Source organism: Salvelinus alpinus, chromosome 22 (assembly GCF_045679555.1).
Source record: "Salvelinus alpinus chromosome 22, SLU_Salpinus.1, whole genome shotgun sequence".
NCBI lineage: Eukaryota > Metazoa > Chordata > Actinopteri > Salmoniformes > Salmonidae > Salvelinus > Salvelinus alpinus.
Window position 1 is genome coordinate 29,833,683 of NC_092107.1, and position 13,848 is coordinate 29,847,530.

Genomic DNA, 13,848 nt, shown 5'->3' on the forward strand with positions numbered 1-13,848 from the left:
AGGAGCACCAATTTAATTCGCACCCCCGTCCACTTTCATTTAGCCGTTTCGGCAGTGTTTGCGTATTGATTCCGAGCGTTCATACATGAATAAACATGAATTCTAACCAGACCGCCATTTAAATTTTGAGTGGCTATTCTCTACTTTCCATTGCTAGGAGTAACACAATAATTAGCCTAACAACACCAACTCATGTAGGCCTGGTTAGCCTTATTACCATCATTATCAGCATAACAGTAGCTATAAATACATAATCCCTTGCCGTTTTGTTGTTCTGTCAGTTGCCATTAAGAACCAAATTGGAGGCAGTAAAAGGCTCTTCCCCGAGACACATCCTCTGGTTTCAATTGACCTCATAATGTGTCAGTTTAGATGATTAGTGCTGAATATGACCGATTTATATTTTATCATGTATACAACGTTTAATTTATAAACACTGGCATGGCTATTCAATCACTGGCATGTTATTATTTTTTCCATCATTAGGCTAAATAATATCCACCTCCTCCAAGAGTCATATTAAGGATTTTATCAAGGGTAAAATAAAATGAGTCATCGTATTTCTGACGACTCTCTATAAAAGTGAACTAATCAGTGAGCAACTTTCCTTTTTTCTGACTTGTTCTTGAGAAACAAAATTCCGTCTCGATGTCTGGACTTGATAAAGCGAGCAGTGGTCCAAGGAGAGCGCGGGAGACAGGATGTCCATACTCCATTCAGCGCATTTGTTCTGGTTTGTTTCACGACATTTACACTTGAGTCAGAAATGATTGAGACTGGAATGTAAATTAAAATTAAGGACATCGCGCATATTACCAAACAAATCCATCTCTCAGGTGCCACAGCGGGTTAAATGTGCGTGCGTAAAAGGACAGAAATTGTAGTGACCTCGTTGTCGACCTCTGCCATTTGATCAGTGTACATAAAACCGTGATGGGGAGCAGGTGGTGTTGGGGGCGCCCTGTAACCGGTTGGTACACATCTGCCAGGCTATCTGCTCCCCCTTCTCGCTGTATATTCACACCTCCAGTATAATCCAGCCAGCAAACAGGATGCGGTCCCGAATGTGCCAGTCAGACGGAAAGAGGATGGAGTGAGGGGGTTTCTGGGGAAGTAGGCCTACACAAATGAAACATGCGCTGTTGCGTTTATGCACTTTCGGCTGTCTGTATTCGACACCATCAGCAAATACACAGAGAAGAGGCATGATTGCGTCATCAAAAGCACCAATATGTTCTCACATAGGCCTATATAGCGTCTCTGTTTCTTTGATCTGGTCCTATTTTAGGCCTCGAGTGTGTCCTATCTTCAGGGAGAACATATTGGACAACACTTTGACTATAAAAGAGGCATGGTGTCTGGTTTATACACTGCTCAAAAAAATAAAGGGAACACTAAAATAACACATCCTAGGTCTGAATGAATGAAATATTCTTATTAAAGACTTTTTTCTTTACATAGTTGAATGTGCTGACAACAAAATCACACAAAAATTATCAATGGAAATCAAATTTATCAACCCATGGAGGTCTGGATTTGGAGTCATACTCAAAATTAAAGTGGAAAACCACACTACAGGCTGATCCAACTTTGATGTAATGTCCTTAAAACAAGTCAAAATGAGGCTCAGTAGTGTGTGTGGCCTCCACGTGCCTGTATGACCTCCCTACAACGCCTGGGCATGCTCCTGATGAGGTGGCGGATGGTCTCCTGAGGGATCTCCTCCCAGACCTGGACTAAAGCATCCGCCAACTCCTGGACAGTCTGTGGTGCAACGTAGCGTTGGTGGATGGAGCGAGACATGATGTCCCAGATGTGCTCAATTGGATTCAGGTCTGGGGAACGGGCGGGCCAGTCCATAGCATCAATGCCATCCTCTTGCAGGAACTGCTGACACACTCCAGCCACATGAGGTCTAGCATTGTCTTGCATTAGGAGGAACCCAGGGCCAACCGCACCAGCATATAGTCTCACAAGGGGTCTGAGGATCTCATCTTGGTACCTAATGGCAGTCAGGCTACCTCAGGCGAGCCCATGTAGGGCTGTGCGGCCCCCCAAAGAAATGCCACCCCACACCATGACTGACCCACCGCCAAACCGGTCATGCTGGAGGATGTTGCAGGCAGCAGAACATTCTCCATGGCGTCTCCAGACTCTGTCACGTCTGTCACATGTGCTCAGTGTGAACCTGCTTTCATCTGTGAAGAGCGCAGGGCGCCAGTGGCGAATTTGCCAATCTTGGTGTTCTCTGGCAAATGCCAAACGTCCTGCACGGTGTTGGGCTGTAAGCACAACCCCCACCTGTGGACGTCGGGCCCTCATACCACCCTCATGGAGTCTGTTTCTGACCATTTGAGCAGACACATGCACATTTGTGGCCTGCTGGAGGTCATTTTGCAGGGCTCTGGCAGTGCTCCTCCTTGCACAAAGGCGGAGGTAGTGGTCATGCTGCTGGGTTGTTGCCCTCCTACGGCCTCCTCCACGTCTCCTGATGTACTGGCCTGTCTCCTGGTAGCGCCTCCATTCTCTGGACACTACGCTGACAGACACAGCAAACCTTCTTGCCACAGCTCGCATTGATGTGCCATCCTGGATGAGCTGCACTACCTGAGCCACGTGTGTGGGTTGTAGACTCCGTCTCATGCTACCACTAGAGTGAAAGCACCGCCAGCATTCAAAAGTGACCAAAACATCAGCCAGGAAGCATAGGAACTGAGAAGTGGTCTGTGGTCACCACCTGCAGAACCACTCCTTTATTGGGGGTGTCTTGCTAATTGCCTATAATTTCCATCTGTTGTCTATTCCATTTGCACAACAGCATGTGAAATTTATTGTCAATCAGTGTTGCTTCCTAAGTGGACAGTTTGATTTCACAGAAGTGTGATTGACTTGGAGTTACATTGTGTTGTTTAAGTGTTCCCTTTATTTTTTTGAGCAGTGTATTAGGTTGTCTTATTGGAATTGTAACCTTACTCACTCTTATGAAACGCTGGTCACGGTTAATCGATTGTAATAGAACGCAATCAATGTTTTTTGGCATATGACTTCAGACGCGTGCGCTCTCTCTTTCCTTTTGCCTCTCATTTTCTCTCTCTCTCGCTCCTCTCTTCTTTAAATGAACCCACAAGTCAAGGCTTAGGGGAACGACTGTAAACTCCTGGCTAAGCTACTTTCATTCTTGAAGTGGGTGCGAGAATGAGACTCAATTTTTAAAAATCGGCAGGTAAGGACAAACTCTACACAAGCTACCGAGGTGGACTGACTCCACTTTTCAACCCTGAATCCGTTACTTTTACATATACAATAATAGGAGGCTGTACAATATACCCAATAATATGGCAACATTAAAGAATGTCTTACAACACCCAGAATCTTTAAACCAAATGTTGTATTATCTCAGGCATGTCCACACACACACACACACACACACACACATCATTTTTGGAATTAAGAAAAGTGCACCTACTGTGTAGCAATCCATGTGTGTAGGGAAATACACAAAAGCTCCCCTCATTACTCTAAGTGTGACCCGCATAATATGAATGTGTGGTGTTATCTCCAACAGACAATTCGCTAGCCAGTCTAATGAATTGGTCGGTGCAGCAATAAATAAAAGCGGCGGTTATCACTTCGTGATGAAGTGCAAATAGACCATCATCGATTCCATTTCACGGGTGCGCGAAGTGGACGGAGGAGAGGGGAACCCGCGTGTGATTTCACTCACCTCAATGGAAGTCTCTCACAGCCACATAATGTGACATATGCATAAAAATTGCACGTTGTCCTCACATATACAACTTCGCTAGCTCCAACAGTGCAGTAATACCTAGCAATACAAAACAATACACACAAATCCCAAAATAAATTAAAAGAAAGAAATGAAGAAATAACAGAACAAACAATGTCAGGAACATAAAATATAATGTACATACAGAACCAGTCAAATGTGTGGACACACCTACTCCAGGGTTTTTCTTTATTTTGACTATTTTCTACATTGTAGAATAATAGTGACGACATCAAAACTATGAAATAACACATGGAATCATGTAGTAACCAAAACAGTGTTAAACAAATCAAAATATATTTTTGACTGGTACTGTATTTGTGTACTTTATATGTACTTTCACCACCAAACTGGCATGTCAGATCTGTACTTTTTCAATAATGTTTATTTGCTCTTCAATTTCGGCTACAATGTCTGTCTATAGCATAAACACAAGGGGACAAAATAAGTCAGTTTTATTCCAATACTTTGACAGATATTTAGGGGTTCCCACATTCACTTCTATCTCCACCTACACTGGCGCTGGGGAACTAGCCATAAATACAAACGGATGCAGAAAATAGAATGCAATTTTATTCAAATAGCCTAAGACTAATGCTGGCACAATTATCATATAATAATGCAACCGACAATTATGGACAATAACCATGGATCGGGTTTCCGATCCAGCAACCTTTCGGTTACTGGCCTAACACTCTAACCACTAGGCTACCTGCAGCCCCAAACACAATTATGATGCATTAGGCCTACAAACTCAACAAAAAAAATCGACAATAACCGTTACCCAAAATGTAATAATCGTCACAGCCCTACCTAAGACGTTAGAAAACTTTAATTTGGATATAGGCCTATGCTTCGAGACATCGTTGTCCTTTTCATTTCATAGTTGTTGTTTATAGCACTGGTTAGAGCCAGGGTCACTCGGGCAGAATAGGGGACGTGCTGGTTTCTTATTGAATGGGTTAGGTTATCGCCATTGAGCATATTGTATCGTCATGTTTAGCATGTGGATGGATTGGGGAGGGTTTGGAGGCGAGAGGCTCGCGCCGTTTCCGGGGCGCGACAGACAAAGCTACAATCAGTAATAGATATATGGTTCTTCTCTAAACAGCCTGATTCACAGCCTGACCCAGGCCGACTTTATTTTGGTTGTTTTATTATTCGTTGGGGTAGTTTGAGACTTTGGGAAAGAAGGGCACACAAAGAGTGTGAACCTTTAGGCTACAATAAGCAAATTAATGTCCAAAGTTTGAAATTAGTTATTATATGCCATTATTATTTTGATTAATATTATCATTACTGTATTATCATCATATTATGTCTAATTGGGGGTGGTTGTCCTGTACTTGCACTCACTAAGGGATCATTACTGTTCCACAGAATGACTGATTGGCGAGACTCTTGCTGTGAACTTATTCAAATAAATCTCCGTGCACACTTCACTGTAAACTTGACCCGCCGAGCGCTCGTGATGCCTCCGTAGGGACCATGCCTGAAGCCTCTTGCACGCCTTCTCGCACCTATGGAATATGGAGGAGTGGGAAGCATATTGCTCAACTTAAAACAAATCTAAATCAAGTGTTTATTGTATGTAATTTTCACTTTTATAACATCTAAGAGAACGTTTCCCTAAACAAAACAATAAAGAATGTGAGTCGATATTGTCGATGACTTCATACATTCTTATTCAATGAGAACTGGATGAAGGGCAGACAAAACCTACATAGACGTCTAGAACAGTAGTCCTACACTATCCAAAAACAGGATTATATTGAGTTGTAACTTTATAACGACATAAGAGTACAATCAAACCGTTGGCTTACGAATAGGCTACACAAACAGATGAATGTTCAGGTAGGAATGGTAGGTATTTGAAGCTGAAGTTAATATGGCCAAAATAAATCAAGTGCTAAATAAAAAAGGGCATTCTGTGATAGAGGATCAACACAGATTGAAATACGTCGCCTGAGCTATTCAAACTATGTTCATTTGTTTCTGTTAAGTCACTTAGGTCTGAACTCTAGAAGCAGTTGTATAAATACAGAACAGGCTGCACACACAGACACCAACATTCCTCCCTATCCTACTGTAGGCTGCAGTCCTGAAGATTCCACTTTCCTTCACTAGGTGTTCACATTTGACATGGAATTAGGTTAGTGGTATAGGCTCTAAGACCCCCGTTGACCCCCCCCCTCCTAACTCCACCCACTCCTTTCCTTCTCACCCCTCCCTGCCCGTGCCTGCTCCAAGTGTCCAGGGAAAGTATAAAGTGGGAAGGGACCCGCACGGACGGGACAGAAGCTTCTGGGCTGGTACAGTCATTGCCTCGGAGAACCTCCAACCTCTTTGGTCACTTTCTCTGCTTCTCTCTGTTGCATAACTTGGGAGTCTTTATTTCCGAATAGGAATAACTTCAAGACCATCAACGAATAGGCTGTCTTGTGACTTGAATGCTGACCTATTCCTGTTTATTTAGAGAAGGTTTATTACTGGAGTGACAACTTACCTTCACGTGAAAGCTTCTAAAAACGAAGGGAAGAAGTTTTTCAAGAACGAAAAGGGAAAGAGAAACCGGAGCCAGTTTTGGATGCTACCCCTCGCCGGGATGCAGACTCGCCGCGCGCTGAGTTCCTTATTGTGCGTGATGAGCTGCGCGTGGCTGCACTCTGGACTGGCCTCACGGCTGAAGTCTCCCGTTCTGCCCATCCATTCGGAGAGGGAACCTTTACCATCCAAGGGCATGTCAGGTGAGCCAAGATGCTTCTTCTACTTCTTTTCAACCTAAATATCTGAATTCAATGAATGACCCCTGCTGCGTTTTGAATCCTGGCACGGGCATTTCAGCACTATAGGCTAGCCTAGTGCTCGTTTGCTAATCTGCCAAATATAAATTTGAATGTATAGCCTAATATGACTATAGCCTTTTAAGACCGTCAGTAGATGATTACTTAGGCTAAGAATAGGCTGTAGTAGCCTATCATTTTGTCTATCAAAGTGTCTCACTGCACAGCATCACCCTTATTATCAACCCAATCTTTTGTATTTGTCTTCCTCAAATGTCCCACTGTTATGGTTACTTCATGAACAAACTTTCAGAAAACATCTTAATCATAACCACTGAGAATGCCATCTGGTTCATGTGCAGGGCTTTAAACTGCTTGTATTTAAAAGGGTAGGCCTACTGAGCCCATGGGAGTAAGAAGTCAAGGGGTTAGAGCAGTGTATTAACAACTGCCACTAATAACGTTTTCCAATCCTGGAAACTGTAATCAATCGGCTGTCCATTGCTGCAGTTCTTTAGTGGCCTTCTCTGGCTGTGCCAAGCAGTGATTTATATCGCAGTGAGTTGTGCGGGAAAGCATGGTGCTACGTCTAACTCTAACGCGACTGGACTGTTTAAAGTGTAGTCACTTAATGAAAGAATAATGCGAACCAGGTTGTTAGCAGCTACGGCAACCGCGCAATATCAAATCAACAGTAGTGAACTTGGCACCGGGGAGGCTCACCTCCAGGCTGCGGTGTACAGCGACTCTGAAACGGGAAGAGGAATGCACAAGGCGCACACCCATATGGTGCTAGGCAGGGGAGGGTTGTGGCGCAAACACTTGTTGCTGGGGCAATTTTTATGCAGGCTTTTTATAATGCAATACTTTTATTAATACTACTTTAACAATTATTTTGAAATACTCAAAACCTAATATATCAATTGGTTTCCATTACATAGCCCCTGCTAGGCTACCAAAAGCGCATTCCTTTTTTCTCTCTTTCCAAATGGCTTGGTGTTTGTTGTGTGAATGGCCTTTTTTATATTCATTGAGGGTCCCCTGCACCATTTAAATGGAACAGGAGGCGTCGGTGAGCTCTGGAGCATGAGACATCCAGTCAATCCACGCAACATGTCCCAGCCGCGGAATCGATTATCTGTCAAACATCCACTGGCTGGGAAGAATCCTATTTTTGTCGTTCTGTCTGACGCCAATGTGGGAATATGCAGTCTTTCACTTCGCAGTGAACTGTCCAGTACATATCTCATTGGCAAGAGCATAGGCCTGGCTATCCTATTAAAGTGTCTGGCAATGCCATGCAATCGTTTCTGTTCTACTGAATGTTTGGTTGATTGTCTCGGGCATAAATTGTGAATTAATTGTAGCCATTCGAAGAAGAAAAAATCCAGCATCATAACATGTGGATCTCAGACTAGGCTATGTAATGGAGTGATATGTCATGTGAACTATGCAATGGAGTGATATGTCAGGTGAACTATGTAATGGAGTGATATGTCAGGTGAACTATGTAATGGAGTGATATGTCATGTGAACTATGTAATGGAGTGATATGTCATGTGAACTATGTAATGGAGTGATATGTCATGTGAACTATGTAATGGAGTGATATGTCATGTGAACTATGTAATGGAGTGATATTGTCATGTGAACTATGTAATGGAGTGATATGTCATGTGAACTATGTAATGGAGTGATATTGTCATGTGAACTATGTAATGGAGTGATATGTCATGTGAACTATGTAATGGAGTGATATGTCACGTGAACTATGTAATGGAGTGATATGTCATGTGAACTATGTAATGGAGTGATATGTCATGTGAACTATGTAATGGAGTGATATGTCATGTGAACTATGTAATGGAGTGATATGTCATGTCAACTATGTAATGGAGTGATATGTCATGTGAACTATGTAATGGAGTGATATGTCATGTGAACTATGTAATGGAGTGATATGTCATGTGAACTATGTAATGGAGTGATATGTCATGTGAACTATGTAATGGAGTGATATGTCATGTGAACTATGTAATGGAGTGATATGTCATGTGAACTATGTAATGCCAGCATACTTCTGATTTGAAGTTCAACTAAAGTATACGAACGCCTCAACCTCAGTTCTTATAAACATAAGCAATCTAAACAGAGGGATGTTACAGGCTACTCACCAGTTTTACATTTAGATGTGGACTGTACCAACTGCTAGTGTATTGTTGTCTTAATGGGTTCTTCTGGACTGATTGCAGGATGTTCATTCGGAGGAAGATTCTATTCTCTGGAGGACACTTGGCACCCTGACCTCGGTGAGCCGTTTGGAGTCATGCACTGTGTCCAATGTTACTGCGAGACAGTAAGTAACACCCTTCACAATAAGCCTAATAGAGTACATGTCAATCTTGGATAGTGGAGCCATTATGTGGACAGAAATTGGGCCTAAAATAACAAACAAATTAATTATGAATTAATCAATTACCAAAATCATCTCCAGATCTTAGTGCCCCCAAAATGACCCCATTTAACAAATATCATCAGGTCTGTGTGATACAGTGTTGAGGTCAGTGTGGATGAGGAGTTGATGTTTCTTATCTATTATTTTCAGCAAAGGGGTCGTAAGAGTAAGGTGTTGGGGAAGGTAAGCTGTAAGAACGTCAAGCAGGACTGTCCTGAGCCTAGCTGTGATGACCCAGTGCTGCTACCTGGACAATGCTGCAAGACCTGCCCCAAAGGTAACCCCTACAAGCCTACTAACTGTCCCTATCACTATATAGACTTGCCCAAAGGTAACCCCTACTAGCCTACTAACTGTCCCTATCACTATATAGACTTGCCCAAAGGTAACCCCTACTAGCCTACTAACTGTCCCTATCACTATATAGACTTGCCCAAAGGTAACCCCTACTAGCCTACTAACTGTCCCTATCACTATATAGACTTGCCCAAAGGTAACCCCTACAAGCCTACTAATGATCTATCCTGCCCCATCATGTCTCCTGTTACCCCTCTTTCGCTCTCTCTAGGTCAGATAGTTTCATTATGTTGTTCTCTAGAGAGGCTGATTGGTAATCAGTAGCAGGTCTGGGCTCGGTTGTCTCTCCTACTCGACTGTGTCAAATACGCTCATTCTCGCTCTCTTTTTATTTATTTCTCTTATTCCCTCTTTCTCACTCCCCCATTCACTCAGGGTCACAATCATGCACACGCATACCCCCCCCCCCCCCCCCCCCACACACACACACACACACACACCACACACACACACCTGCGCAAACGTTCCCTCACACATGTTGGCTCTTATTTTCTCCATAGTTATTCAGCAGTGTGTTTTGGTAATGGAAAGTTAAGGTAAAGCCCTGAGTTTCTCTGAGGTGTGGGCCCCCAGCACTGAGACAACATTGAGTGTGTTTGTGTTCATGTGGGAAAATGTTGAGAGTGTGTGTGTCGTGGTGGTGATTTTTTGAAAAGCTTGGGAGTGTGTTGTGGTTGTGTATTTAGGAAAAGTATGAGTGTGTTTGTCTAAATGTTAAAAAGCTTTGAGTATGTTTGTCTAAGTGATGGAAACGGTGTGTGCATGCTTGTGTGTGTTTGCGTGTTTATGTGCATGTTTGTGTGTGTGTGTGTGTGTGTGTGGTGTTCTTAGCCAAGGCTGGGGTTTGAGTGTGTGTGTGGTGTTCTTAGCCAAGGCTGGGGTTTGAGTGTGTGTGTGTGGTGTTCTTAGCCAAGGCTGGGGTTTGTGTGTGTGTGTGTGTGTGTGTGTGTGTGTGTGTGTGTGTGTGTGTGTGTGTGTGTGTGTGTGTGTGTGTGTGTGTGTGTGTGTGTGTGTGTGTGTGTGTGTGTATTCACTGGTGCACCTGAGGATACAGTATAGAATGGAAGGAGGTGAGACTGACACTACACAGAAGCCCTAGAGCGTGCCCTGTGGAGGGAGAGAGAGAGGACCGGGGGAATAAGGCCATGAAAGAGAGAGGAAGGAGGATAATGAGAGAGAGAGGATAATAAACGAGTGAGAGGAGAGAGCCAGAGAGAGAGAGAGGATAATAAACGAGTGAGAGAACAGAGCCAGAGAGAGAGAGGATAATAAACGAGTGAGAGAACAGAGCCAGAGAGAGAGAGGATAATAAACGAGTGAGAGGAGAGAGCCAGAGAGAGAGAGGATAATAAACGAGTGAGAGAAGAGAGCCAGAGAGAGAGAGGATAATAAACGAGTGAGAGAAGAGAGCCAGGGAGAGAGAGAGAGAGAGAGAGGATAATAAACGAGTGAGAGGAGAGAGCCAGAGAGAGAGAGGATAATAAACGAATGAGAGAAGAGAGCCAGGGAGAGAGAGAGAGAGAGAGAGGATAATAAACGAGTGAGAGGAGAGAGCCAGAGAGAGAGAGAGAGGATAATAAACGAGTGAGAGGAGAGAGCCAGAGAGAGAGAGAGAGGATAATAAACAAGTAAGAGGAGAGAGCCAGAGAGAGAGAGGATAAATAACAAGTGAGAGGAGAGAGCCAGAGAGAGAGGATAATAAATAAGTAAGAGGAGAGAGCCAGAGAGAGAGGATAATAAACAAGTAAGAGGAGAGAGCCAGAGAGAGAGAGGATAAATAACAAGTGAGAGGAGAGAGCCAGAGAGAGAGGATAATAAACGAGTGAGAGGAGAGAGCCAGAGAGAGAGAAGATAATAAAAAAGTGAGAGGAGAGAGAGAGAGGATAATAAACGAGTGAGAGGAGAGAGCCAGAGAGAGAGAGAGGGGATAATATACGATTGAGAGGAGAGAGCCAGAGAGATAGAGAGGATAATAAACGAGTGAGATGAGAGAGCCAGAGAGAGAGGATATGAGAGGGACACAGTGAAGTCAAGCAGATAGTCTAGGAGTAAAGTGGATGACCTTGAAGAAATAAGTCTGGACTCTTTGATGATGTGTGTGTGAGTAAGAGCCTGTCTGTCTCGTAGTGTGTGTGTTTTTCTCTCAGTATGCTTTTCAGTGTGTCTGTATTTCAGTGTGTGTGAGGCGCTGAAATGTGCTCATGACATCAGGACACACAGTGGTTTAGAACAGCAGGTCATTGTTGAGATGGCACGTGAGTGTCACTCCCCCTCTGCTCTTCGGACTAAGAAACAACCCTTGTTGCCGTGGCACCCAGACGAGCCAGGAGTGCTCCAACAAGTGATTGGAAGAGACACCTGGAGAGAGAAAAAGGGAGGGAGAGACAGACAGAGAGGGTGGATAGAGAGAAATAAGAGAGGGAGAGAGACAGAGAGAATTAGGGAGGACAGAAAGAACTCCTGGCATTTTAGAATTATTCCTCTCCTCTCTTTCACTCTGTCATTCTTTCTAGCTGTTTCACTCATTCAACATTTGCTGTGATTCTCCTTACTTTATGCCTTCATGTTAAAGTAATGCCAACCTGTAGGTGTTGTGTAAATAGCCCACCGCCTCACACGCTGTGCCCCTGGGTGTTGTGTTGCGCTTGTCCAGGCGAGGTGGACAGGAAGCAGGCGGAGGCGGTGTTTGATGGCTTCGAGTACTTCCAGGAGAAGGAGAAAGAGGATGACCTGCACAAGTCCTACAATGACCGCTCATACCTCAGCTCTGAGGACATTTCCTCTGGGGAGAGCCGCACTGGTGAGCATGCACACTTGGACGCACCAACCCACGCATGCAAACACACATACTGTACACTCATGCATGGACATACATCATATACATTTAGTCATTAACATTTAATCACTAACGGGAGTTTTTAGGGTTAAGTGCCTTGATCAAGGGCACATCAACAGATTTGGTCACCTAGTCGGCTCGGGGAGTCGAACCAGCGACATTTCGATTACTGGCCCAATGCTCTTAACCGCTTGGCTACCTGACATGGAAACACACACACATATTATACATGCAGTACATGGATATACAGTACAAGGATATACAGTTTTCATATAAGGACACATTCTCTCACAGCCCCCGTAACAAGGAAATCATTCCTCCATTCAGTCATTCTTACATCTTTACTGTGTGTGTGTGTGTGTGTGTGTGTGTGTGTGTCCAGACTTTGTAGCAGTGTTGACGGGAGTGACAGGCTCCTGGTTACCCAGCTCCAGTGGTGTGGCCCGGGCACGCTTCTCTCTCACTAGAACCAGCCTGACCTTCTCCATCACCTACCAGAGGTAACACACACACTGACAGAAAAACTAACAATAATCATGTGATAATCATTAGTAATGACTAGTCTCTAACTTGATAAAATGAAATTGTATCTTTCCCTCTTCCTCTCTCCTGTTCTCCCTCCCTCTTCCTCTCTCCTGTTCTCTCTTCCTCTCTCCTGTTCTCCCTCCCTCTTCCTCTCTCCTGTTCTCCCTCCCTCTTCCTCTCTCCTGTTCTCCCTCCTTCTCTCCTCTCCTAGGATCGGGCGACCAAGCAGGGTTGTCTTCCTTGATTCAGATGGAAACACTGCGTTTGAGTACAAGACCCCTAAGGGAGACTCAGACATGGTAAGAGACTGGAACACTCTCTGTTCCTAGGTAGACATTTCCACTATTTATGTTTTTGTTGTGTGTCTATGTGTGTGTGAATGTGAGAAGACAGGGAGAGAAAGATGAGGCACCTCCATGATAAACGCTCTCTCTCTGTGACTCTCCTGTCAAACTCTCACTGGCCCCGACATAATTCACCCTGCAATAATAAACACAGACGCTGCCACAAATACACAAACATACACACGCACATACAGACACACATAGACACACACACACTCACAGCGTTGTCACAGCATTGCCTTATCATTGTCCGAATGGAGCCATTCTCACAAACAGTTGATTTTATTGGGTCAAATGGAATGGTGCAACTGTTGGACTGAGAGGCACAAGGAACTGCCACAGTCACCTAACTTTACACAGAGTAAACACAGAGAAAGACAACGAGAAAGGAAGGTATAGTTTATTTAAGAGGGGAGCTGTGTGTGTGTGGGTGTGTGTGACAGAGGCCTACATCACCAGTGCACCATTTCCCGTCTAAAGCCAAATTACACATGTAACATCATCACATTCTGTAACAACTTAAGTCAGGACCCCTGAATATAGGCCTAGAATTTTTTTTACCTATAATTTGTTTGACAAATGCCCCTATCAAGTGTCGAGTGCTAGAGGACCTTAGTGAAACCGCCCTGGGACGGCCAGGGGGAGGGGTTGTTGGCACAGATTATCTCGGGGGGTGGTATTTAGTGCGTGACATCACCCGTGCGAAGGAGACGGAGCACAATTATAATTGAAAGAGGAGATTATCCTGGAGTCTGAGCTAT

The 13,848-nt window shown here is 44.0% G+C and overlaps 1 protein-coding gene across 1 annotated transcript in view; it reads left to right on the top strand.

Annotated features, from left to right (window-relative positions):
• Window positions 1-564: 564 nt before the first annotated feature.
• LOC139549393 (chordin-like) overlaps window positions 565-13,848 on the top strand; it is a 28,945-nt gene continuing 15,661 nt past the window's right edge. Inside the window, exons 1-6 of the mRNA XM_071359860.1 lie at window positions 565-6,534; window positions 8,823-8,926; window positions 9,176-9,302; window positions 12,036-12,182; window positions 12,601-12,718; window positions 12,955-13,042. Coding sequence (XP_071215961.1) covers window positions 6,375-6,534; window positions 8,823-8,926; window positions 9,176-9,302; window positions 12,036-12,182; window positions 12,601-12,718; window positions 12,955-13,042 — 744 coding nt within the window. The 5' untranslated portion in view covers window positions 565-6,374. The remainder of the gene's footprint in view (window positions 6,535-8,822; window positions 8,927-9,175; window positions 9,303-12,035; window positions 12,183-12,600; window positions 12,719-12,954; window positions 13,043-13,848) is intronic.